Source organism: Frieseomelitta varia, unplaced genomic scaffold, assembly GCF_011392965.1.
Source record: "Frieseomelitta varia isolate USP_RPSP 00005682 unplaced genomic scaffold, Fvar_1.2 scaffold_876, whole genome shotgun sequence".
NCBI lineage: Eukaryota > Metazoa > Arthropoda > Insecta > Hymenoptera > Apidae > Frieseomelitta > Frieseomelitta varia.
In genome coordinates this window covers 1-25,109 of record NW_025110674.1, presented here as the reverse complement: position 1 = coordinate 25,109, position 25,109 = coordinate 1, and the positions used below count along the sequence as shown (strand labels likewise).

The 25,109-nt window shown below is 39.3% G+C and overlaps 7 protein-coding genes across 13 annotated transcripts in view; 5 read left to right on the top strand and 2 right to left on the bottom strand.

Moving 5' to 3' along the window:
* LOC122536906 (homeobox protein Nkx-2.4) overlaps positions 1-3,668 on the bottom strand; it is a 44,502-nt gene extending 40,834 nt beyond the window's left edge. For both annotated transcript variants that reach the window (XR_006308508.1, XM_043669691.1), the window contains exon 1: positions 2,210-3,668. Coding sequence is in view for 1 of the 2 variants with exons in the window: in XM_043669691.1 (XP_043525626.1) it covers positions 2,210-2,936 (727 nt within the window). In the remaining variant the exon portion in view is untranslated. The remainder of the gene's footprint in view (positions 1-2,209) is intronic.
* On the top strand, positions 1,030-20,707 carry LOC122536914 (probable serine/threonine-protein kinase irlD). 3 transcript variants are annotated; one of them, XM_043669704.1, is made up of 4 exons: positions 1,030-1,049; positions 19,144-19,264; positions 19,635-20,089; positions 20,387-20,707. In XM_043669704.1, exons 2-4 carry the CDS (start codon positions 19,157-19,159, stop codon positions 20,484-20,486), a joined length of 663 nt encoding a protein of 220 aa, XP_043525639.1. In that variant the 5' UTR covers positions 1,030-1,049; positions 19,144-19,156; the 3' UTR covers positions 20,487-20,707. The 3 variants fall into 3 exon arrangements, with proteins under 3 accessions (XP_043525639.1, XP_043525636.1, XP_043525638.1); XM_043669701.1 differs by lacking the exons at positions 1,030-1,049; positions 19,144-19,264 and adding an exon at positions 16,490-16,681; XM_043669703.1 differs by lacking the exons at positions 1,030-1,049; positions 19,144-19,264 and adding an exon at positions 18,571-18,741.
* On the top strand, positions 5,915-8,170 carry LOC122536907 (28S ribosomal protein S5, mitochondrial). Its single transcript, XM_043669692.1, has 6 exons — positions 5,915-6,062; positions 6,248-6,322; positions 6,404-6,745; positions 6,950-7,180; positions 7,256-7,455; positions 7,534-8,170. Exons 1-6 carry the CDS (start codon positions 5,990-5,992, stop codon positions 7,927-7,929), a joined length of 1,317 nt encoding a protein of 438 aa, XP_043525627.1. The 5' UTR covers positions 5,915-5,989; the 3' UTR covers positions 7,930-8,170.
* Positions 8,875-11,210, top strand: LOC122536909 (G-protein coupled receptor 143-like). Its single transcript, XM_043669697.1, has 6 exons — positions 8,875-9,844; positions 9,901-10,012; positions 10,100-10,194; positions 10,285-10,463; positions 10,546-10,873; positions 10,938-11,210. The coding sequence occupies exons 1-6, from the start codon at positions 9,695-9,697 to the stop codon at positions 11,151-11,153; spliced, it is 1,080 nt and encodes a 359-aa protein (XP_043525632.1). The 5' UTR covers positions 8,875-9,694; the 3' UTR covers positions 11,154-11,210.
* On the bottom strand, positions 12,304-18,309 carry LOC122536904 (A-kinase anchor protein 10, mitochondrial). Of its 4 annotated transcripts, none has more exons than XM_043669684.1 (9): positions 18,162-18,309; positions 14,973-15,753; positions 14,650-14,910; positions 14,405-14,555; positions 14,171-14,285; positions 13,924-14,095; positions 13,782-13,855; positions 13,652-13,704; positions 12,304-13,569 (listed from the first exon to the last, which is right to left on the bottom strand). In XM_043669684.1, the coding sequence occupies exons 1-9, from the start codon at positions 18,307-18,309 to the stop codon at positions 13,480-13,482; spliced, it is 1,845 nt and encodes a 614-aa protein (XP_043525619.1). In that variant the 3' UTR covers positions 12,304-13,479. The 4 variants fall into 4 exon arrangements, 3 of the variants coding, with proteins under 3 accessions (XP_043525619.1, XP_043525620.1, XP_043525621.1); XM_043669685.1 differs by having other exon boundaries at positions 13,924-14,082; positions 14,410-14,555; XM_043669686.1 differs by lacking the exon at positions 18,162-18,309 and adding an exon at positions 16,000-16,141.
* Positions 20,708-21,493: 786 nt separating the features above from the next.
* LOC122536913 lies at positions 21,494-23,715 on the top strand. The gene is made up of 2 exons (XM_043669700.1): positions 21,494-21,663; positions 21,800-23,715. The coding sequence occupies exons 1-2, from the start codon at positions 21,627-21,629 to the stop codon at positions 22,654-22,656; spliced, it is 894 nt and encodes a 297-aa protein (XP_043525635.1). The 5' UTR covers positions 21,494-21,626; the 3' UTR covers positions 22,657-23,715.
* Positions 23,716-24,195: 480 nt separating this feature from the next.
* LOC122536923 lies at positions 24,196-24,660 on the top strand (the record flags this gene model as incomplete). Its single annotated transcript, XM_043669710.1, has 1 exon — positions 24,196-24,660. A coding segment is annotated over exon 1 (366 nt), but the record flags the coding sequence as incomplete, so codon positions are not given.
* Positions 24,661-25,109: the final 449 nt, after the last annotated feature.

Genomic DNA, 25,109 nt, shown 5'->3' with positions numbered 1-25,109 from the left:
GATCCGACTGATGAAAACTGGAAAGAAATTGAATTCGGAGAGAAAGAGAGAGAGAGAGAGAGAGAGAAAGTGCGCTGTGTACGCGGAGTTAAAGGTAGCCTCGCGCCGCGACGAGGGTCGTTCAGGCTTATTTGTTTAACTAAAATCTCCGGTAGTGTCCGGTAGCCACGCATTTCGGGGGGAGCCACACGAGGGATCGATACGTTCTCTAGCGGCTAGCGGAGAGTGGCGCGTGCGGCCGACAGAAAATCCAAGGAGACGAGCATCTGTTGACACAAGTCCGAAGGACGCGAGCCTTGTTGGCCGACAATCTTCTTCAACGGCCTCCTGAAACGCGAGAAGCCTCGAGAATCTACGTGCTATCCACCGAGTGTACGACCGTCCTCGGTATCTATGCAGATTTCGATTTGCGATACCACGCAACGTGAAAGCGCACGTTTAACTACTTGCGCTGGTGATTGATTGCAGACTATAACGACTGATCAAACTGTATACAATAATTCGTCGCTTTCTTTTTGAACTCGATACATCACTGGATAGAAATTATTGAAAAGTAATAAATTTATTATTTGTTTTGCCTGGATTATACTTAAATATACTTAAAACTGAGGAAATATTACAATTTTGGAACAAAATATTCTCAACGTGCGTGGCACGTCATTTCAGCACAAGAGGTTAAGATTAACTTCTTGCGCTGGCAACAGATTGCGGACCATAACGAGTGACCAAACCGTATGCAACAATTCGTCGCTTCCTTTTTGAATTCGTCCGTGTGATATCACTGGATAGAAATTATTGAGGAGTAACAAATTTATTACTTGTTTTACTTATTTTGTTACGTAAATATACTTAGAACTGAGAAAATATTACAATTTTGGAACAAAAAATTTTCGATGTGCGTAGTGCACTCCAGCGCAAGAGGTTAAGATTAACTCCTTGCGCTGGCAACAGATTGCGGACCATAACGAGTGACCAAACTGTATACAATAATTCGTCGCTTTCTTTTTGAAGTCGTCGATGTGATATCAGTGGATAGAAATTACTGAGAAGTAACAAATTTACTACTTGTTTTGCTTATTTTGTTACTTAAATATACTTAGAACTGAGAAAATATTACAATTTTGGAACAAAAAATTCCCGACGTGCATGGCGCGTCACTCCAGCGCAAGAGGTTAAAACGACAGTTATTTAAGCGAAGAATACAGCGAATATTTGTCCTTGCGAGTTACTTCTGAAAGTTAGTAGAGAAGAACACTTGAATATTTCAAGAAATCTCGATTCGAAAGTAAGTGAATTTAAAAGATTTCGGAAGGTTTGTCAGGTTGTCTGATCGTTGTTCAATCTCAATATTCAATCGGAATACGTGAACGCCTACATGGAGAAGTAGGTTTAGAGTAGCAGCAGCGACGGAAGAATCGACGAGGGCGTGTTACGAGACAACGTGACGGAAGGAGCAGGCTGTTGTGGACTCTGAAATACGACTCTGACACTTCATCGATGGCTAAATGGACGTGAGTGCGAGCTAGTACCAACAGAACTAGACACGGAGCTAATAAAAGCGGAGCAAACGTGCCTCGTCCATGGCGAAAGGGATGATCGCGAGCAATTCTCGGCGGAGGACGAGGCTGTATTTGCTCTTCTCTTTCCCTTGCCATGCGTTTTGATGTAGGTATCTGAAAGTCGTATTTCCCTTTCGATTTTTAAGAGAAAACTCAAATGTCTGTTCCAGGGGATACTACGTAGGATTCGCCCCTGTCAGCGAAATTCTACACGTCGCAAGTTACATCATGTAGAAACTAGACGTGTAGATTCTGTATCGAGCAGTGACAGTATGACAAATTTCTCCTAGCAAACGCCTTGCAGATGAATGTTGCAAGTTAAGAGTCAGTCGAGTTTGAGGTAAAAGTTCTAAAAATTTGCTGATTTAGCTAATTCTGAATCTCCACGAAAAACAGAAACGGCAACTTCAAACCTTCTAAATCAAAGCTTGTCAGGTATTTTCCAACATGTAAACTCACTCGCGCTCGCGCATCGTTTCCAATCGAGCCCACGGTGAGTCGTGACACACATTTTCAGACTTTCGAGCCAAGGAACGAGGGAAAAAGAAGAGAAACTTTACCCATGACGAAAGAAATGAGAGGCAAACGGTGAGAAGAAGCGAAAGAAAGAAAGAAAGAAAGAAAGAAAGAAAGAAGGGAAAGTTACTCACTGGCGAAACGGGGATCATTGGTGGCCGGCGGTGCAGGCGCGTACCACGGATGATGAGATCTCATAGGGTCGGTGGCGGTCGCGCCTCCGGCGACCGGTGGCCCCGCATGATGATATGACAATTCCGCGGCGCAGTACTGATACTGCGAGGTGAGTTGCATGGTCGCGTAAGGATTGCCCATGGCGGTCATGCCTGAGCCGGCACCGGCAGCGCCGCTGCCTCCTCCGGCGGCGTCGTTCGGACCGGAAACCGGTCCGGGTGTTCCGCCACCGGGCGTCGAGCCTCCGTGAAGCGGTGGACTGCCGCTGCTCGCGCTCGAGCTACCGGTATTGCCGCCGACACGGGCGCCGCACGCGTTTCCGTAAGGCGATACCACGCCGACGCCGATCACCTGCTCCAGCTTCCTGAACGACTCGTTATCGATAGGCGAGAGGATGTCATTAACGCTGAACGGAGTGGTATGAGCGCCACCAGCGGCTTGTACGTGGGACGAATGCTGTTTGGGCGACAGGCTCATCGCCAGGTCGATACCGTTTAGTTCTGTCAGCAAGCTAGCTTGCTCCAGCTGAGTTTGTTGCTGTTGCTGCTGCTGCTGCTGTTGTTGTTGCTGCTGCTGCTGTTGTTGTTGCTGTTGCTGCTGCTGTTGCTGTTGCTGATGCTGGTGGTAGCTGGTGGCATTGCCGTTCCCCTGGTTGCCGGCGTTGTTACCACCGCTGCCACCGCTCATCTCGACGAGGCCCGCGCCCTCGAAGTACTTGAAGCTCGCGCTTCGCGGAATCCTGAGGCCGGCGCTAGCCGCTGGATACCGACATGACTTCAACCACCGCCTCCAACCACCCGTTCAGCTGACTGATTTCGATCGCCGATGATACGCCTGTGTTTCACCAACGACTCACCCCCCTCCCCGTCGCTCGCTACGGTTCTTCTCTTTCGTTCTCGAAAAGTATGATCTCTTATCAGCTACTATTATTATTATTATCCGCTATTTATCGTCCCGTTACTTAAGTCCACTCCCTAACACTAATCACTTTTCCCCTTCCCGAATATTTTTCTTTCTTTCTTTCTTTCTTTCGTTCTCGGTTCTTCTTCTCCGGAACGATTATTCGAAGTATCGTCCACTGAAACGAAGAAGAAAACGACGCATCGCCCGACGCAGTTTCCAATGATTCACAGTCGCATCACTTGGTTCCATTGAATCGACTCGATCGACGACCACCGATGATGGACAGGCACACTGTTGAACTGTTTAATCCCACCCACTCGGTCACTGCAAGATATTGGAGCGTTTCGTCATCGTCACCGAGCAACGGGGCATTTCACAGGGCGCCGATCTTCATCGACGGATCAACCAACTTGACGTAGACACGTCGGTGCAATGCGGAACGCTGACTGCAGTCGGACGCGTCCAGCGACGACACCGCGTTAGTCGCCGCATTCCTCTGTTCCTGTTGCATTTACGATGTTAAAGCTGCTGCTGCTCCGTCAAACCATAGAAACCGTAGACGCACCGTCGCGTACCATTTGGTTTTTGTTGAGAAACAAGCGAAAACCAGAGAGGTTTGCCAACGATCGTGTTGAACGATCTGTCTTGTAAACGGTGTCAGATGTTTCAGCAGGCGAGACTTCTCCCGATAGGGAAGGGTTCCACGCTTCCGCACGACTGATCGGACCTCTTTTGCAGGACGAAGACAAGAGAGACACACGTAGAGACACAAAACGATTCGTCAAGTGACGACACGAGGGAACGATGAAAGGCACGACACGACCCGGCACGATGCGGCACAGCACGGACGCGACGCGACGCGACACGACGCGACACGACGCGATGCGATGCGATGCGATGCGATGCGATGCGATGCGATGCGAAACGATACGAAACGAAAGGCGAGAATCGCACAAGAATGACACACACGTGGTCGAGGAGGAGAGTGGCCGGCCAGAGCCGGCCGGCGGCCGACTGAAATCACCCGGGGGGTCTTCGAGTCCTTGGACTCTGCCGATAGAGAGACGATGGTAGATGTACCACTCTACGGTTCGCCTCCACCTTCGTCGAGGATACACTCTCTCTCCGTAGGAGAGGAGAGAGCGTCTATGGATGGATGGCTCGCTGGCTGGCTTGCTAGCTGGCTGGTTGGCTTGGCTGGCTGGCTTGCTGGCTGGATAGATGGATGGATGGATGGATGGATGAATGAATGAAGAGGACTGTCGGGTACTCCTGGAGAGGTCCTCACGACCGCTTAGACCCACTCGACCAGCGGCTCGGCCGGTCGCGCTCACTCGCTCGTTTGCTCGCTCGCTCGCTCGCTCGCTCGTTCGTTCGTTCGTTCGTTCGTTCGTTCGTTCGTTCGTTCGTTCGTTCGTTCGTTCGTTCGTTCGTTCGTTCGTTCGTATCGTTCGTTCGTTCGTTCGTTCGTTCGTAGGTTCGTTCGTTGGTTCGTTGGTTCGTTGGTTCGTTCGTTCGTTCGTTCGTTCGTTCGTCCGGGCTCGGGGCCCCACAGCCTCTCGCGGAGAACCCGTACGACGACACGATGAGTGGAGTGCCCACTACGGAGAAGTGCCTGCTACCAAGAGTCGTGATGAGATGTCCCCTTTTGCGTGTGAGAGAAGGGCTCCCACTCGCCTACCCCTAGAGGGGGTCGACGAGGGGCTACCTAACCGACCTCCGAGCCAAACCCGGCTTCCCTAACCATCCCGTCATTGGAGGAATCCCGCCAATCAGCAAGCCCCTGTGATCCCATTGGATCACCCACCGAACGATTCGTCGATTCTTCGGGGTTGTGCCGCGCTGCTCGCCGCCACGCCGTTGGTCGGACCTATACATCTTCTGTTACGCGTCTGCCTATCGCGCAGCGGATCTCCGAGATCCCTGCCAGGGACCACCTTGTCTACCTAATCTAGTAGTAACGTCTCATGGCCACCGGCACTCGGTACAGCCCATCTTCCTCACATCTCTTTCTACTCCTCTTTCTCCGTTTGCCTATTTATCTCTCTCTCTCTCTCTCTCTCTCTCTCTCTATATATATATATATATATATATATATATATATATATGTCTCCTTTTCTAACGTTTTACTTCTTACTTTGTCCTTGGGAATGGGCGAGGGAATTTCACCGCACCCTGTGCCATGTATCTCGTTCGAATTTTCCTTTTGGCTGGCCGCGACGACTTTACCGACGTTATCGGGGCCCGTGATGCGGCCCTGCAACCCCCATTGATCGCGTGCTGCAAGATTTGTCCGCTGCGATGCAACGCGTCGCTAGCGGCGCGTTCTTCCGCGTGTTTAAAATGCGTGAAATTGAGATTGCAATTGGCATTTCTTTTCTTTCTCTTTTAACTTGGAAAGTTATCTACCTTTGACATCAATGTAAAAACGTAAGTTATATTTTAACTTAATTTAACTTAACCTGCAAGTTATATTTCAAGTTAGCTTGTTAGGTTAAAGTAGTAAATCGAGTAAGTTGACTTGGCAAGTTAAAGTAAATTATATTTCAACTTGTAAGTAACTTGTGCTTGTGATCTCAATGTTTAATGACAAAAATCAACGGACAATATTGGAACCTGAAAATCATAGATCTTTTTGAATTTTACATTAATACTCGATAGATTCTTGCTTTTTAATAACAAAACTACCTTTTCGCTACACAGGTACACAATTAAATAAGATTGTTCAATAAAAGATTGTTCAATCAGCTTACAACGATGTCAAAGCGACATCTGTGACACATTTTCTGAACAATCAAGCAATATCACGCTGGAAACCTTAGGTAGATTAGGTTAAAATGGCAAATTGGATATTCCATTCTTCCAAATTAATTGCAAATTGTATAAAAAGTACCAGTATCGCACGCAATGGTAATTTAAATGAGAAATTTCTCACACATATTTTCTACGAAACTTTATTTGGAATAAGCTGCTTGTTTCTAGTCGTATAACCTAAAAATAAAATTTTGGTCTGCTTGATCTCATTAATCTTATTCAGTTTTGAGTTAACAATCCAATTTAACGTGTAAATTACTTTTTTTTTTTTTTTTTTTTAGCTATCACCGTTGGTTTATTGTCACCACAAGCTTTGTCATTACAAAGTGCAAGGAATACCAGCTTCTATAATAAAAGTAAGTGCATACTTTGTCAAACTTATAGTTTGAAAAAGATCCATCAGATTCTATTTGTGTGTTAATATCCTTTGCATTTAGGACCAGCTGCACAATTATGGAAATCTGTCACGAGTGTCAGTAATGCTGGTAAGAGGAGAGGAAGAGCTAAAGGTCTTGTAAGGACAAGAGATTTAAACCAAGGTCAAAAGATTGGTCATGGAAAAGTAGGAATGTTGTTCCCTGGACTGACTGCCCCAATTATACAAGGGGAGTTTACAGTTCGACAAAGACGTCTTACAGAACAAGAACAACAAAGTAATGCCCCAAAAATACAACCTTTAGTAAAACCAAAACGATTCAAAATTCATCCTCTAAAACGTGGATGGAGCGGAGGTCAGCCAGGTGGAAGGACAATTGGACCACCTGATCCTGTTGATGGCGGTTTGTGATGCAATTGTTTAATATATTCGATATGTTTAATTAGAAATGTAAATATATTTAGTACATTCAATATAAAAATTTTGAACATAAATACATTTACATATGAGCATGTTTAGTACATACATTATATCATATTTAATATACATGTTATTTGTATAAATGTTATCGTTAGTAATGTTATCGTTTCAATATCATCAACTGCAGATACCTTCGATGGATTTGAAAGTTGGATACTATATGCCAAACCAGTATCTATTATGACAAGCACTATGGGCCGTTCGAAACGTGTTCGTAGTATGGTTATTACTGGAAATAGGAAAGGTTTGGCTGGATTTGCAACAGTAACAGGGCGTGAATTTAAACCAGCCTTAAATTTAGCCAAGAACAGAGCAGGATTGAGATTGATGTACATTGAAAGATATAACGATCATACTGGTAGATAATCCTCTTTTTACGTCGTGTATCATTAATTCTATAACTGGGTAAAATTATTATGTGCTTTTATTTAAGTGCTTCATGACTTTTTCTCACAATTTGGAAAAACAAAGGTTTTCGTAAAGCAGAAGCAGAAGGGTTATGGATTGAAGTGCCATCGTGTTATTAGAACATGCTGCGAGGCAATTGGCATCAAAGATTTGAATGCTAAGGTTGAAGGATCTGATAACATTCTTAACATCGTGAAAGCTTTCTTCGCTGGCTTACTGCGACAGGTGCGTAAGATCATTTCTTTTTTTACATTAAATTATTATGAAATTTGACAATATATTCCCCAATAATGATATTTTCAGAAAACATTCGAAGAAATGGCAAATGAGAAAAAATTGCATCTGGTCGAAATGAGAAAAGAAAATAATTATTTTCCCACGGTGCTTGCTTCGCCACCAGTAGTTCGATCCTCCAAAGAAATTCCAAGAGACGAAATTTTAGATTTTAAACAGTACGTAATGGATGGGAAAGTTGTTTTGGAGAAGAAAAGACGCAATTTGCCTTTTAGCAAATTGCCTTCGTGGCAATTTCATTTACGTAAAAAAGAACGTTTAAGGAATCAAGATGATGTTGTAATCAAATTAAGAGCTGAATACGGCGATGTATGCAGCTTTCACGCTGAGAAATATCCAGAAGCCAGAGCTCCTAAATGGAGCAAACATGGCAAAAAGGAGGAAGAAGAAGCAGTTGAAACATAATACTTTTATTTAGAAAGTAAATAATATAATTTATAAATATAATTGAATGTTAAATACGCAATTAGTACTAATAATAATAAATCTACTTATAGTCGAAATTCTTTTTTCCTTCATATCTCGATATATGTACAAGCAATACGTGTGTCTCTATAGTTTGACAAATCAAGATTTTTTATAACTGTATATATTTTATCATCCTTCGAGGAAGGACCAAATAGAATAACGAAAGAAAATTGAACTATTTTCACTGGCTTATCGTTTACTGCTCCAATCTCATTTAAATTGAAAATGTGACTAAATGAACTAGTAACGAAACGTAAAGAATCGTGAAGTTGTGAGTAAGTAGATAGTGGTACGTTTAGAATTTTACAAACTACGCAAAAATTTGTATCAGGTCGGGTCGTCGAAAATTTTTATTTATTTGCGCGCGTTGAATACGAATGAACGTAGAAGAATGTAAATGGACAAATGGAAATGTAGAGAGATTAACGAAAGCGACATTCAAACTTATATAATTAACCGCAAGTTTTGATTTATTTATATATATCGAAATTCTCGCTGATCAAATTATTGATTGAAGAATTAATTAACTTTAACTGTTATTGACAGTTTAATAACGTATAATTACTATATACTTTGCTATATTATTATTACTATATACATACTGTTGTATAGTGATATATAGTAATGTAGTTGTTGTATAGTGATATATAGTAATATATATCTGTCTTGTGTGAGACATCCTGTATATTACTATATAGAGAGTATATTTTATTATTACTAATACTTTACTATATTATACTTTTATTGTAAAAATATTGCTATATTTTTGAAGTTACTATATACTGCTTATTTCGAAGTTACAAGCGGGATATTACATAAGTTTATTTATACCGCGTCTCTTAATTAAGTCACATAACTAATATCGCAAGTCTTATAATTATAACAATATTCTTAGAAAATATTCTTACAGATCATCTCTTACAGTACATGTTATTTCTAGCAACCTAATTAATTTGCACGACGAATTTGTACATCTTGGCAAGCGCGTTTTGAAGCCCAAATGGAGAATTTTACTAAGTTCAAAGATTGATCCTCTTAATCTTTCAACGATAATTTGTCATTGAAAAATGTTTCTCAAGACTCGCCCTAGGTTTCTAACAATTTTTCAGCTTCCTAATAACGAGTTGACTCGTTATTCCCCGATTAAGAGGTTTATTAATGTGTTTGGAATTAAAAATAAAAATTATAATATAATCTAGTCTATTTATAGATACTGAAACATTATCGCGATCATAATGGAGTTAATTATGACTACTACTACCGTCCTTGTTGCACAGTAGTGCACTTCATATCTCTATGTGGACTATATCTATCTTTGTCGCGTAGTATTCCTTGTCTACGATTAAGTGAGATACCACTATCTATTGCATCTTTGATCTAATTGGTGCGGCGACGCAAGAACGAAAAACCGTGGAACATCAAGTCTAGTCTTTATATTGCCCGTGTCGGAGCATAAAGTTATAATTATGGCGTATACATGAATATACTGGAGATCTCATACGGCTTCGTTTTAAAATAAAAATGAACGGCAGAGTCTTATTGATTCCTCGAAAAAAATTCCCTTGAATGATCGCGAATTACTCGATCGAAATTATATAAGTTTGGATGTACATCAAACATCGTTTATTGTTGTCAAACACTTGTTTAGTTCTCTCTTATTATACACATTTAACTAATTTTCTGAGAAATCAAAACTCGGAGCATGGCCGATCCGACGATACAAACATTTTGTTGTCATCATTCCAACAGTACGGATATGGCAATTGTGATAATGCAAGAGTTCAATACAGACGTGTACAACACTGTTTGTATGCTTTCCTCTTCCATTGGCATCCTAGGTGCAGTGTACCAGGTAAGAGAAATTTTAATATAGTTTTGTGAGACACTCATGAAATTATTTTTTTGCAGATACTTCCAAGGGAGACGTCTGATCTTCCCCATAGATGGCAAAGTTTTTCTATGTCCAGAGGAAGAGAGATCATCATATGGCTTGCCATTGCAGATCTCTTGGCATCATTGGGTAGTCACATTCATTTCTTGTTATCAATAAAATAACTAAATATGTAAATAAAAAAGAATGTAATTTTTCTTCATACTGTTGTTCCAGGTGTATTTATCAGATCGGCGCTATGGGTGAACTTTAAATCCATAATGCCAATGGAAGATGACACTTCAAGCGTTGTTTTTTGTGCACTTTCATCGGTAAAATAATTGTATCAAAACGTTCATCGTGTTAACAACGATGCATTAATTTTAATCTTTTTTTATATTAATGTAAAAAAAATCTATCAGGCTTGGACACAATATTTTTATATGGCAACGTGGATCTGGACTCTTTGCTACGCCATAGACATGAAACTGTTACTAGGAGACAGATCTGGACATCCCACTTGTTATCATGCTTTCGCATGGATATGTCCAGCAATTTTAACAACATTTGGTTTGACAATTTTATACATACCAGATGCGAAGTTAGTTTCTTTCAATTTGACTATACACAATGATTTTACTAATTGTCAGTTCTTTAAAGTATGATGGAACATTTTCTTCCAGTTGCCATAATTTAACATCATTGTCCACCGCCATATTGCGTATTCTGCCAAACTATTGTGCTACCTACGTGCTACTAGCAGTGGTTATGATAATCAATCCTCTGTTATATTTCGCGTCGACGCGAGATCTTGAAACTGCTATCACTTGCAGTTTGGCACAAATAACAGGGAGGGAGAGAAAATTGGTGCAAGCGATAAAGCTTAAATTTGCGTTGACTAACTTTGTATACTATGTGTGCTGGTTACCGAATTTAATTAACGGAATTTTGTTATGGACTTTATGGTTCCAACTGCCAGTCAAAGCCATCATTATTCTTTGGTACATAATGGTATGTATGCTTTTTTAAAAGCAACGTGACAAACTTGATTCACTTGAGAATATTTTTTCGACAGGCTGTGACGAATCCTCTTCAAGCTTTCTTCAATGCTCTTGTCTATAAAAGATGGGGTAAGAGGGAAAAGTTTCGATTGGAATGCTGTCAGAACTTCAATTTGAGTCAGATTACAAAAGGGGATACCAGTATGCGATTGTCAGAATCATCACCTTTATTAGACCCGAAATTCGGGTGTCCTCCACATACAAGTATTAACGGGTCCTCATCGTTTTGAGAACTGTGATACGAAAAATCCCTTTCTAAACCGTAGAGATAAAAAAAGTCTACTGCCTTTTGTCGCTCTTTTTTAGAAGAAACTATATTTTTAATATTTACAAACTTTTTAAGCTTTAAAGAGATAATATGCTCAATGGCTCACAGAAAAAATATAAAAGAAATAACTATTTTTAGGATAATATTGTAAATATGAAAGATTTTTTTTTTACATACGAATTGTAAAGTAAGATTTTTCTAGAGATTACATAATATAATGGTAAAGAGCTTTATAAAGAATTAATTCTTCGTACTAATTTGGTAAACACATTTGTTAATTGTTATAAATGTTAAGAGATTTTATTTTTTGTGTTATCAGTATAACTTCTTCATGCATTTAATGTAGAATTCAGTATAAGTAAATTGTTAAACATAACTGAACTTTTCACGAATTCCAGAAATTACAGCTATTTTGATTAAAAAACGTGATGATTTATTGATTTTATTGTTTTTATTATGTTAATAAAGAGCACGTTTAAAAAAATATACATTTCAAAGAATATAATACGTGTAGATCTTTCAAAGGAGATACGTTGATTTCTTTGTTTAACAGATTTTTATTTATACAACAACCCTTTTCCTTTTAATAAAAAAATTTTTATGTACATCACTATTAACAAATGATCGAACGTTCATTCTTCTAGAGATTTACATACACGTCTTATAAAGAGTACCAAGGCTATGTTTTTCAGCAACAAGTTGTATTTACGTATAGCACCAAAGTAATTACATAAATGTGAGGAATATAACAACTAACGTAAAATTTATTTATTCATTCTAATCCGCTAAATTTGAGTGTTTGTTACATGCAACAACGTAATGTTTTATACCTTTAAAACTGTAAATCATCTGTACGAGTATAAATTTGCCAAAATACTGTAAGACTTGATTATGCATAATTGATTAATTTATTTCTAAAATAATCATTCTTTTACCTTTAAACGGAAAGGAACTATCGTGCGTCATTAAACTCAGTTGACTAATATCTTAGAAACATTAGTCTTAGACTCGCGTATGTTCACATTATCTAAATCTCTTTCTTAGTACGTTATGTATAGCAGTTGCTCGTTTTTTAAATATTTTCTTTTAAAAATAGACTCGATTTTAATAAAATAATTTTTGTATAATGTAAATGTATATATACTTATATATACTATCAACTAATTCTAGCTATATAAGACTAACGTATAGAAGTTCTCCCGATTCTACAGTAACGAATTGAACGTTCTGTGTACGTCACTTTAAAATTACGTCTAATACGTAATAAATACTGCCAAGTATAAACATGTAAAACGCATAAGAATACGTGGGAATTATTACTACAGAAGATTCATGCGAAATGAATAAAATTATCATTCGAAACTCCACTGCCAAAAATCTACAACTTCGTCAAATGATTATTCGCTTTCTGATATCTAGACTGCGTGTTATATTATATGTGCTGTATTCCATTCTTGCTCTTTTACGATATGTCGTAAAAATCATGTAAAATACTCTTTTCATCTCTTACACATTTCTCGATAAGAGAAATGCGCCCATCGGAAATATAAGAAACTTACTGAAATGAAAAGACCTTGGCAGTCGAACAATTGGATAAAGTATGTTATTTCGAACGCAAAACCATATGCTTCGCACATCCTAATATAGTCGCCTTAAAAGTATAATTACATCTTATAATAGAAACGAATACTTTTATAATCTCATAGACGTTAGAAAGAGTATGAAGTTAAAGCACTTGAAAATTATTGTTTTCGTTTTGCACGGTTCGCTATTGTGCCTTGATTAAGCTTTAAATAAAACGGGAAAGCTTCGTACTTTATCATTATTATTCGTTTTGTTAGTTACAACAATCTCTTTCTTTTATAATAATATAATCTTACGAAATTCGAAGTTATTAAACTCATTACGAATATACAAACAAGTGGCATAATATCACAATTAAAAAGTTGCTTTTTAAAAGAAGAACTTTCATTCTGCAATGAATTTAATACTAAACGCGTATATTTTAAATGTAGCACGGAAAACAAATAAACATGTAAACAAATAAATATGTAAAAACTTATATATACAAACTTAAACTCCTTTCCCGATTGTTAAATTTAACAGTAAAACAATTAGGTTTGTCAATATTCAATTTGGCACTTCAGTGGAATACTCTATGTTGTTCCATAAAAAATTCCAAAAAAACCATATAACGTAAAACAGAATATTTATCTTTGCGATACTAAAACTGCAAAGTACATTACACAAAAAAGTAAATAAACTGATGTCGAACGTAGTGACTGTCATCAAGATGGAAAATTCGAAGTTCCTAAAGTCAAAGAGGTGATCTCACGAATGATCATCTCGGCAATCTTCCATGCTAACTCCTCTTTAGCCTAATTATTTTGATTATAATTTAAATTTATACATCATATAATTACTTTATATAATAATATTACTGATAAACGTGAAATTTACCTTATCTTGCTCCATATTTACAAGTCTTTTTACAGCACGTGTTAATCGAGATTCTAAAATTATATATTATTAATGATTTTATATATATGATATATTGATTCACTCGTTCACAATTAAGTAAATAACTCACCATATTTCCTTTGAGGATCGGGCTCTATTTCAGTAATGAATCTGCCTAGATTATCAATATAACCGACGCTCAAACTACAAAATAAATCACACAGACATATCTTGTAATGTTCATTGCACAATATTTTTATTTCATCAATTACCTATATTTGTTACGTTTCCACAAAGAATCTGGATCATACAGTTGTCTAGTATCAATGTTCATACCACTGGTAATATTTTTATTATTGTTCAATCTATTTCCTTCACTCCCTGCCTGCAGGGTATTCTGCATATTAATACTAACAGAACTGACCTCGCTACTACAATCAGAACCTGCAGATATTTCTTTGTTTTTACAAATTACTTTATCTTTATACTGCAACATGATAAACGTAAATCGACACAAACCTGCTCTTTTTAGCCTGGGATGTAAATTTGAACATGGATTGCTTTGTATAATACCGATTAATTCTGATAAGTATTTGTAATATAACTGAGATGATAAGAAAGTAGGTAGATAATACTGGAAAAAGGTTTGCCGTTATCTGAAGTTAAATTCACTGAATCTTATCGGTATCTTATTGATTTTTAACAACCGTTCTCTAGAAGTACTAGCATTTTTTATTAACACGTTATTTTTACCTTACTCAAGAAATTATACACAATTCTACATGGTTTATCGAAGCAATCAGGTTCCGGCCCCTCTCCATTCTCGCGACAAATGTTTTGCTCGACTTGAAAACGAATTTTGTCGCTAAAACCAAGGGGCATCGTTGCTTGCAAGCTAAAATATCTGTAATAATGTACATGACAATGATATTAATGACTTCTCTCCACTAATCTACTTGAAGAATCATAAAAAAAGAGAATGTACTGAAAAAGAGTACTTGTCATAAATAATTAGAGCATCGGCTTGTGCTTCTTCAGGATTTGCAGCACCTTTCTTCTCTAGTAAATTTTGTTTATAACTCATGGCTGACATCCAAAAGTCTAACAACTCACGTTTATTTTCAAGCTCCATGAACTCCATAAAATAAAAGAAAGCAGTTTCGTTGTACAATATATCAGCCAACTGTACATTACCACTTGTAAGAACATCAATCTGATGTTTGCAATGAAATTCACTTCGTAAGAAGTCGTTGATGTGTCTAGAAAGAATTCCATTTACAATTCAGTAGTTCAATAGGCATCTCAACGTTCTTATACTCACTCATTTTCTAATGTCTGATATACAATATTTTGTACAGCTGACAGGCACTGCAACATAGGCTCAATGTTTTCACAGTTGAGAACTTTCTCCATTTTCACTTGCAGATCTTCAGGGATCTGACTCGTACCGAGAGTATCCTTAGTAATATATTTCTTGTGAATTCTTAACACGTCCTGCCTAATGGTGGTCATATCTTTTCTCTTGCAGTCGTGATTTGATTGTCGCATTTTGCTTATGGTTTGACTAGTCTTTGGCATGTCGTTGCAGTTTGATTTCATATCATTGCTATTTACATATTCGTCAAGCAGTAGTTCCTTGCTCTCGTGACTGTCAACGTTGTTCTGCGCCGTGTCGCATTGGAAATTATCATTGTTGTTCACCGAATTGGCAATGCTACTCGTACTCCTCACACAATTCAAACATTCGACATTCTCCACCTTGTTTTCCAACACGTTGAACGAACTGCACAAGCATTCCACTTCCAGCCAGAACTTGATGAGCGCTATGCAGTTCTGCGTCTCCATAAACTGAATAAAATAACCTAGAGCACCTTTGTCTGCAAGTATCTGCGGAAGTGTCTTGGACAGTTGAGAGTTGAAGGAACACGTTTCTCTCGCTTCGCCATTCAGGAACTCATCTTCCTCCTCCTCCTCAAGGCTGCACAATGCACCTGCCGGTGCCTGAGTCGACGAATCGTTGCCAAATACATCTCCAAATGATCTCCCAGAGCTTGTCGACTTCGCGGGAGAGGTTTGCAAAGATCTGGGCCTGTCTTTCTGTCCTGCAATTTATTAATAAATCTCATTAGTAAGACGTCACGATTGAACGATTTCAATGATCATGCAACGCAAAGACTGGACCTATACAGAGAGACGAAAATATTCTACGTTTAGGTTAACTACGATGCAACTGTGAGAGCAACCCTTTCGTCAAGCAAAACATCAACAAAGTATGCAAGCAATCGTGAACACGAGAACGAATGTACATATATATGTATGTATGTATGTATACACATGTATATATTTACCAGGCTTTCTAAAAAATTGGAACATTGTTCAGATCACAACGAAACATGATAAATGACGCGATGTAGCGTTCGGAGAAGCGGAAAAAAGAAGCCTGTTTCAATGCCTGACGTATGTAAGCCTCCTGCTGTAGCAGGCGAGAATCACGCGTGCGAGTCGTCCCTTTTGAACGCTGTACACGAGCACTGAATTCGTCTGAACTTCTTCGATCGCGCGTGTAAGGCAGCACGTGAGACTTCAACCAGTTCTTGTCAATGTCATCGCGGTTCCATTCAGGATCTCCGTATCGATGCCAGCCCAAGCACGTTCGCGGCATTTGCTCGACTCGACGTCGGGCATTGAAGAAAGAGAGACCAAATGTGATGAATCAAAACGTCGCGTCGGACGGCACCGACGAGCTTGCGTAATCGGCCGTTTTTATTTCTGGTGTCATCCTAACGCCGCTCGGCTGCCATGTTTGCCCGTTCGTAGAAAGTTTATATTCGTCGGGTCATGATAAATCCCCCTTGCGATTTCATAACAAGGAACAAAGTCACTCGGTGGCATCTGCGCAACGCGCGTCCCGCAACATCGCGCTTCGCCACGTTTGTATACAGGGTGTCCCTACTTTCTCTGGTGCAACTTTGCCCCGAGCAGATTTCACGAGTCGAAATAAGAGAGAAAAGAAAAAAAAAGATTCGTGTTGTATGTATTGTCAAAAATTCCTCGTTAACCCTTCGTGTTTACATTCGTGGTAGAAATTTGAAAGAACAGTTTCAACAGATACGAAAGAAAAAGCAAATTCCAGTCCTGTGGAATGCGAACGTGAATCTCGAGTTTCAATTGTTGAAAATCTGAAAATTGGTAAATACAAATTACATGTATATGTAATGCTGACGCGTCTGACGCGATGTTTGCTGAAGACTGAGAAAAAAAGAATCATGACTACCAAAAATTTATCTACGTTAGTTACGGTTTTTTTTTTACGAATGCAAGCTTGACATTCGTCAAAAATCGAATTTCGATTTGCTTTCATTTCGTTAAAGCGAGCGTTGTAAATTCTTTTCAAAGCTGATTCTTCGCAAATTCGTATGAACTTTCGCGTAGCGAATTTTTTGTTTCAATACTACCCCACAAGTAAAAAGTTTGGCGACCTTGCAGGTCAAGGAATCGGTTCTCCTCGACCTATTTATCTTTGTGAATAGCGCTGATTTAGCGATTGCCGCACTTGCACTACTTGCAATTAGTGTGCAGGACAACCATCGAATCGTGTTCTTAGATTTCGGCGTGTTCATTTTGTAGAAAATGGTAGTCCTAAATATTCCTAGTCCTGATGGTAGTTGTAAATATTCCAAATATTCCTAGTTGTATTCCTATTTGTAAAATAAAGAAGCGCATAAAATTTGTAAAATAACGAAGTCACATTGCTTCACATAAAAATCAAATTTATTTATTTCTTTCCAATTAAATGACTTATTTGTTATTTCGTGAAATGAATTATTTACTATTTGCCAGGATCTTTATTTAAATATTTATTTACAAATTTATTATTTGATAACTTGATTTTGATAGAAGTAACTAGTTTCTCAAAGTATGACGTCCAATGTTTATATTTACTGTTTATTATTCTGCGGCATAGTTACTACGCTTATCTGCAGACACAAGTTGAAATGGGTATCGCTCGATTTTTTTTTTTTGATGACGATAGAAGAGGTTCAGATATGCTCCATGACCATATATTAATAAAACAAGTATTTGTAAAATATAATACTCTTCGCCGTCAGTAGAGAGACTATTCTCATTTGCAACTTGAACAGATGTTCCAAAATTTTGTTCATTAACGGACCAAATGTTTGAGGAACGAGTCCCATTAAAAGCCAAAAGACAAATTTCTGCTGTAATAACACTAATAAATTATTTTGATTTTCATTGATTCTTTTTCTTTTCAATTGAGCATTTTGGTTTCATTGATACTTATCTTATTTTAAAGACAAATTTTCAATCATCAAATAAATATTACTTTCTCAAATAATGATCAGTTCCTGAATTTATCATTTTCCCAATTTATTTGCATAGCTTTAAATTCCATTAATCGAAATCTTTAATAATTATTTGCCAGATACTAAAGAACATTATTTCAAAAATTTATTTACAAATAATTAATCTCGTCCAAGGAATATCTCACCATTCACTGTAGAAACGATCCTCACCTCGTTGTTATTCTCTGTAACGCCTACAACACGCCGTTCTCGCGACCCGGTGCGGGCCCCGTGGGAGAGAAGTTCACAGATATACAGTAGCGTTTCGGTATTTAAATCGTAATCGCTCTGCATCTTCCGCGCGTGCACGCGTTCCTTACACACACGCACACGTAGGCGTCGTGTCGGGGGCCAATGCCCGGCCACCGTGCTCCGAGGCTCTCGTGACCGTTCGACGGCAAAGAATACCGGTTCCTTCGATGTACCCGAGCACTATATCAAGGTAGAGCATCGGTGTAACGCGTCGTCTTTCAACCGGGCCTCGGTCAGTCTCGATCCCGTCGACGATCCTCGCGCATTTTTCCATTCGCCTCGTGGAGCAAGCAGCTCGTCGTCATGCGTTGCAATCTCCTCCTCGTGTTCGCTTGTCATGTCGCGACTGGCCTGTCCCTGCCGGCCTCGACGACCTATGATCAACGACAAACTGGTGACGTGAACGTGCAGGTCCACCTGAAGGATGTGCGAGTGGTCGCATTGTTTAACTCGGAGATACTTGACGATTACACGGTAAAACGACGACTGTCGGCCTTGTCACGCCTCCGGCGCCGTGTCAACGTTGTAGTATCTTGATACGGCCAGATAACGAGATTATATTGTTATCATTGGTTCTTTTTTCTTTGTTGACGATAGATATGACATTCACGGTAGATAGTTTTCCCACTTGAATAGTTTATAATCGGGATCGACAGCGGACGCCTTAACTTCTTGCGCTGGCAACTGGCGCACGGACCATAACGAGTGACCAAACCGTATACAATAACTCGTCGCTTACTTTTTTTAACCTCGTCGGTATGATATATCACCGAATAGAAATTACTAAGAAGTAATAAATTTATTATTTGTTGTTGCCTGGGTTAAATATACTTAAAATTGAGAAAATATTGCAATTTTGGGATAAAAAAATTCCAGCGCAAGAGGTTAGATGGAGAGATGTATTCTGCGAATTGGCACCGAAATATCGAAAATATCATTCCCTTTGAATCGTGAAAGTGTCGTGTTTCACGCGGGTTTCGGCAGATCGCACGGTAAGGTAGAATGAGATATGCCTAATTTCAAGAATTGGTGGGGGTAGCGATGGATGCTTAAATGAGGAAAGTACCAAGTAATAAATACTTGTACGATGCCGGTAACATTGGTTTGAAATAGAGGATGAGAGTGCAAGAGATGAAAGAAAGTCGTGAGAAATATCAAATTTGTAAAATATGTACGTAGTAAGTTCTCGAGTTTTTCAAATTTATTTCGAATATATCTTTTTATTTATTTATCTTTGAAACGAGCTTAGACGGAAAGGTAAAAGCACTGGTTGCAAAAATAAAACTACTATTTTATTACGTTAGTAAATAAATGAAAGACATCCGGGAAGTTTTAAGTAAATTAACGCGATCTCCTGGATATTGTAGGAGTACGATTATTTCTACGACTATGCCGACTTCACGTTGAAACCGATCGTCAAGCCCACGACGACCACCACCACCACCACCACAACCGAAACAATTCCATCGGCTACAGAAGACGTTCAACAATCGAACTCTTTCTCGGAAAATTCAACTCAGCCTTCTTCACCTAGCGAGTCAACTACAAATTCCATTTTCGTAGAGAGCACGGTGGATGTTGAGAGAACGAACGAAACCACAGAAACTGCCTTGAACGAAAATCCAGAAAATTCGACCAGCGAGAACCATGCGTTGGAGACGAATGTCGAAAGTGAAAGAACCAGAAGTCTGTTTAGCAACGGGGAATTATCCACGGAGGATCCGTCTGAAAGACTGTCTGTGAAACGATACAGATCGGAATATTCGCCGGATGAGAAGGGTCGTTGTCATCGTTTGAATCAACGAAGATTATCGCTAATTCCGTGAGTATCGTGAGAAAAAAACAGGAAACATTAAAAGGCATATAGTTATCCAATGTAGCAAACTAGTGAATTTAATTAGCTGAACTAACGAGGTTAGAAACTGTGAGACTAAAATTGTAGATAAAATAGACTCTGAAATGTCAAATTTAGTTAGCTGAACTAACGAGGTTAGAAACTGCGAGACTAAAATTGTAGATAAAGTAGACTCTGATCTGTCAAATCGACAGAGTCAAATCGAACTAATAATACATAGATCCGGATCTTTTCTTTCGTTTATTTTTTTATTGCCTTGTGTAGGTTGGTGATGAGATTGTCGTCAAAACTTTTGGACGATTTAACGCACAACGCAAAGAATTCGGTGCAGGGAGAAGATGCCATCGAGGCGAAGATGTCGTGAAACAGCAGAGAAAATCGCAAAAACTTTGTTTCTCGTTGACTAACGTCAAGTCACGTATGCTTGTATCGTCCACGTCGCTTCATCCTGCATTCTATTATTCGTTCATATAGTTCACCAAGCCGCTCTGTATATAACACAAGATACAGTTACGTGACAAAGTTGTAAAATTGTTCGAATAAATTTATACATTCGTCTGTTAAATAAAGTAATTTCTCAGACTATACTGATATTGAAGAAAAAGATTTATTCGCGATTGATTCCTTAAGAGACGAAGAAATTTCTGCAAGAGAAAAGAACGAAGATTTCACGGATCAAGAATAAGTAAAAATATACGCGATCCTGGCAAGACGAACAAATTTTTCTTCGCCTGTACTCTACGACTGATTAAGAAATAAAAATATCATACAATTATTGTTGTTATTCTTAAATATATATTCTATATATATATCATTTATTGTTAAATATGTATTCTATACATGTCCATCGACATAATATTATTAATTTTCAATAGCTAAAAGTAAATAAAAATTTACGAATTATTGTCGTAAAATTCCTCTTTTGAAATTGAAACCACGTTTCTTTTCTTCCTTCGTTCACTAAGTTAATACTTCAAGTCTAATTAACTTTTTCAGTAGCTAAAAGTAAATTAGAATTTAAAAATTATTGTCATAAAATTATTTTGAGACTGAAATCATGTTTTCTTTTTTCCTCGTTCACTGAATTAACATTTCAAATGTAATTACTGTTAATAACATTTAAAGAAATGGGGAGAAAAAAAGAATGTGTTATTAAACGAATTCTAAAATGACGTGCCTGAGAAACAAAGAACCTCTCGCAAGAACCGTTCAAATTTCGTTCCTCATGCCTGTCGAAAGAAAGAAATAAAGCTGCGAGAGAAGCGAGCATCATACAAGAAACAGCCTGTCACGAATAGTTACGGATGACAGTGGCGTCTTAATTATCTAAAAGTCCACTGCCACAGGCACACAAGGGGCGTTTCTTACCCTCTCCCGGCAGTGATGCTCCCTCGATCCACGTAGAAGCTGTCAAGGAAGCGGACGGATCTCGCAGTCGAGGATCGGACCTCGTTCAGCTCGGCCGATTCGAACGGTGGCTGCTTCTGTAAAGAGCTTCAGCAAGATGCTGCTACATGCCGCGTGCTTCGTCCTGCTAGCAGGTAGACTCTCTCTCACATTATGATTATACCTATCGTAAAGAAGATGAACTCTCTCTTCTCTCTCACATTCTCAAATTCACGGTTTCGTCGTATTATATTATACGCTTTTCAATGCCATCGTCGTGTATTTTCGCAGGCACTCTACCTGATGGACCGTCGATTTCGCAAGTAAACGCAGCCCCGGCGACCTACGATCAGCAACAGAACGGAGACTTGAACGTGGACGCGAAGTTCGAGAACTTTTTGGTAGTGGTCGCTACTTCCGGCAGCGGTGATCTGCTCGGCAATCTGGCGTCGCAGGTGTTCCGCTTGAACAGGCTGGGCTCGCAGCAAGCTCGTGGCAAACAGCAGAGCGGAAAGAACTTGTCTGAGACGGTGGTTTATGAGACGGAGGATGCAGATGGCGGGAGAGAGCCTTACCACGTCGAGATCGTTCACATAGATAAGGAGGGAAACAACACGGCTCGAAGTAAACATTCCGACCAGTCGTCTGACGTTAAAAATAGAGAAAACACCGAATTGAGTGCGTCGTTGAAGGATTCTAAAAGTTTGGATTCCAATTTGCGAAGCGTCAGCGATTCAAACGTATCTATCGATAATAGTAAGACGACGATAAAGAAGATTAGGAGTCTTTGGAATGCCGAGGAGCATCATGAACAGTTCGTTGACAGTTCGATAAAGGGGAATAAAAGATCAGCCAATGTCAGGAATTCGCAAGTGGAGAACTTCAACCATTCGGAGGACCTGTCGGTTAAAGAGGGAGCATTGAGAGCAACGAGACCGGGTATATCGTTGAAGAAACAATTGTCGAAGAAAGAAGAGGAGGAGGAGGAGGAAGAGGACGTACCTTTGATTTCCGAAGAGAGGAACGAATTGGGCAATAAGCTGGTGGAGCAGGAGCTGGTGTTGCTGGGAGGTGGTATCGAGAACTGTGGGCCTGGAAGATACAGGGATAAATTAGGCATCTGTCAAACCGACAAGAATTTTAATTAAAACACAGCTTAGTTTAGTAAGTGCACGAGTATTTATATAAAGGGTATTTATACATAATATACGAGTATTTATACATAATATGAGGATTTAACTTTATTAGAAAAATATGTAAAAGAAATTGTTGAATAAAAAGTTCGAACACAAACTCTGATCTCTCATAAATGTGAAATTTGTATCATTTGTAACATTATGTACTGTACCGTTTGCATCACGAAATAAATTACACGCATAAACGAACGAAAGGTCCAAAGGTCCAAATTTTTCTCTCGGAAATAAAACCCTCCTTTTTGATCTTTTGTCGAGTTTCAACTACAATTTCACGAAATTGTTCCTTCGGGATATTTTTAAAAAGATTAGAGTTTGTTTTCATCTGTTCCAAATAGAAGGAAATAGATTAAATTCGCTCAAGTTCCAGCCCCATTCTGTTGAATTCGGGTCACGCTTGATCTTCGATTCCAATTTTCCGCAAACTTTCGTCGCGAAAGGCGCCTGGTACAAGGCGAACCAGGAAGTCAGTCGTGGAAGTCCAAGCGCAGCGGAAATGTAAGAGCAAGGGCAAGGTTACGGTAATAAGCGGCGGTTGAGACAGAGGAACGGGGAAATGAACTCGCTGGGGCCATACGAGGCCGTTGCTCTTTTCAAATCGGTCCCACGTGTGTGCGTCTCTGTATGTGTGCACGTAACACATAGACAGATGCTCGCGACGAAACACGCACGTTCGGTGTGTTTCACGCAAGGGGAAGCGTGGATAAGTTCGGGAACAAACAAACCAATGATTGTATCATCCTTCTTATTGATGAAATTACGTAGATTAAGATCTAAAAAAAAAAAGAAAAAATAAGAAGAGCAACGAATCTTAAAGTTCTTTGTTTAAATGAAATCAGATGTTTCATTACAATAGGATAGATAAAGTCGATAGTCTCAAGTATAAATGCTTACGTTTATTACCATCTTTGTCACGGTTTACGACCGTTTCTTTGCGTGGTAGATACTAATTGGTCAATCAGTGAAACTGTACGTAATTCTAAATTCAATACAATTTGTAATTTCTAAAATCTATTATCACTGCTATTAATTAAGATCCACCAAAATCGTCTGAAGTTATATACAATACGTTCACCCTAATATGTAGACATGAGCCTGTTTACACTTGAGCAAAGCTGTGTGTAAATAACCTTAAATTGAAGTAAAACGAGAGATATCAACGTCAAAAAAGAAAAAAAAAAAAAAAAAGAAAAAGAAATCAATTCTATCCAAGATTACGTTCTACTTGGGTACGCATGCAAGAACAGAACGTGTGGCCCGCCAGGTTCTTGAACTTGCTTGACGATCTGTTTCCATGCCAGGTGGGGACCGGGGTATCGCCGGTCGGCAGGAGACGTCGTCACACCTCGCTCATCCTCCGCGTCGTCAAGACGTTCCCATTGCTCACCACATCACGAACATCATTCTCTCCTCTTTCGTTCAGAAATTCACTCGTTGATATTCGTGCGAAAGGACTCACCTCGTTTGAACATCCAAGGCGTCAGTAATAATCTCGTTTTCGTGGACCACTCGACGAGACCGTCGTAAAAACATCTGTTTCAGGGCAATACGAATTCCGTACGTCGTCGCGTCGATCGTTAGAAACGGACATCGATGCTATCGATCAACATGCGAATCTTCAAAACAGTGCTGCTGCTGCTCGCCGTGTTCTGCTGCGACAGAATCGGCCAGTGTTCACCGATCGCGAACGAAACGTCGGTCCCGGCGGAGTCGCAGGAGACCCACGACGCCACGATTGATCATTACGATCAACGACAGAACGGAAGTGAGAATTTCCGCATCCACGTGGATGGCGTGATGCTCGTCGTCGCGCCTGTGGAGGCGTTCCTCCTGACCGGCGTCGCTAACGGTAACAAACCTAACCTACCGATAATCGACTCTTCGAAGTTACCACCCGGTAAACCGGAAGTCAACCCCAAACCATCACTGGCGCCCAAGTCAGCACACAGGTATTCTCGAGTTTTTTTTTTTTTTTTAACCTCTTGTCACGCACGTCGAGAATATTTGGCCCAAAATTGCAATATTTCAGTTTTAAGTATATTGAAATATAAAGCAGACAAAACAAATAATAAATTTGTTACTTCTCAATAATTTCTATCCAGTGATATCATACTGACGAGTTCAAAAAGAAAACGACGAATCGTTGTATACGGTTTGGTCACTCGTTATGGTCCGCAATCAGTTACTAGCGTAAGAGGTTAAATCTTGCTCGATACCACCGAGTTTGCTTTGTAAAACTTTTTTTTTTTTTTTTTAACAATTACGATGAAATTTCTTTTCAATTACTGTTTGAACTGTCGAGTTGTGCGATGATACTGTCACCGTAAAGTTGCATTAACGCACTATTTTTGTAAGGTTATCGAGACTGTAGCACTTTCGTTTTTTTTTTTTTTTTTTTTTCAGGTTTT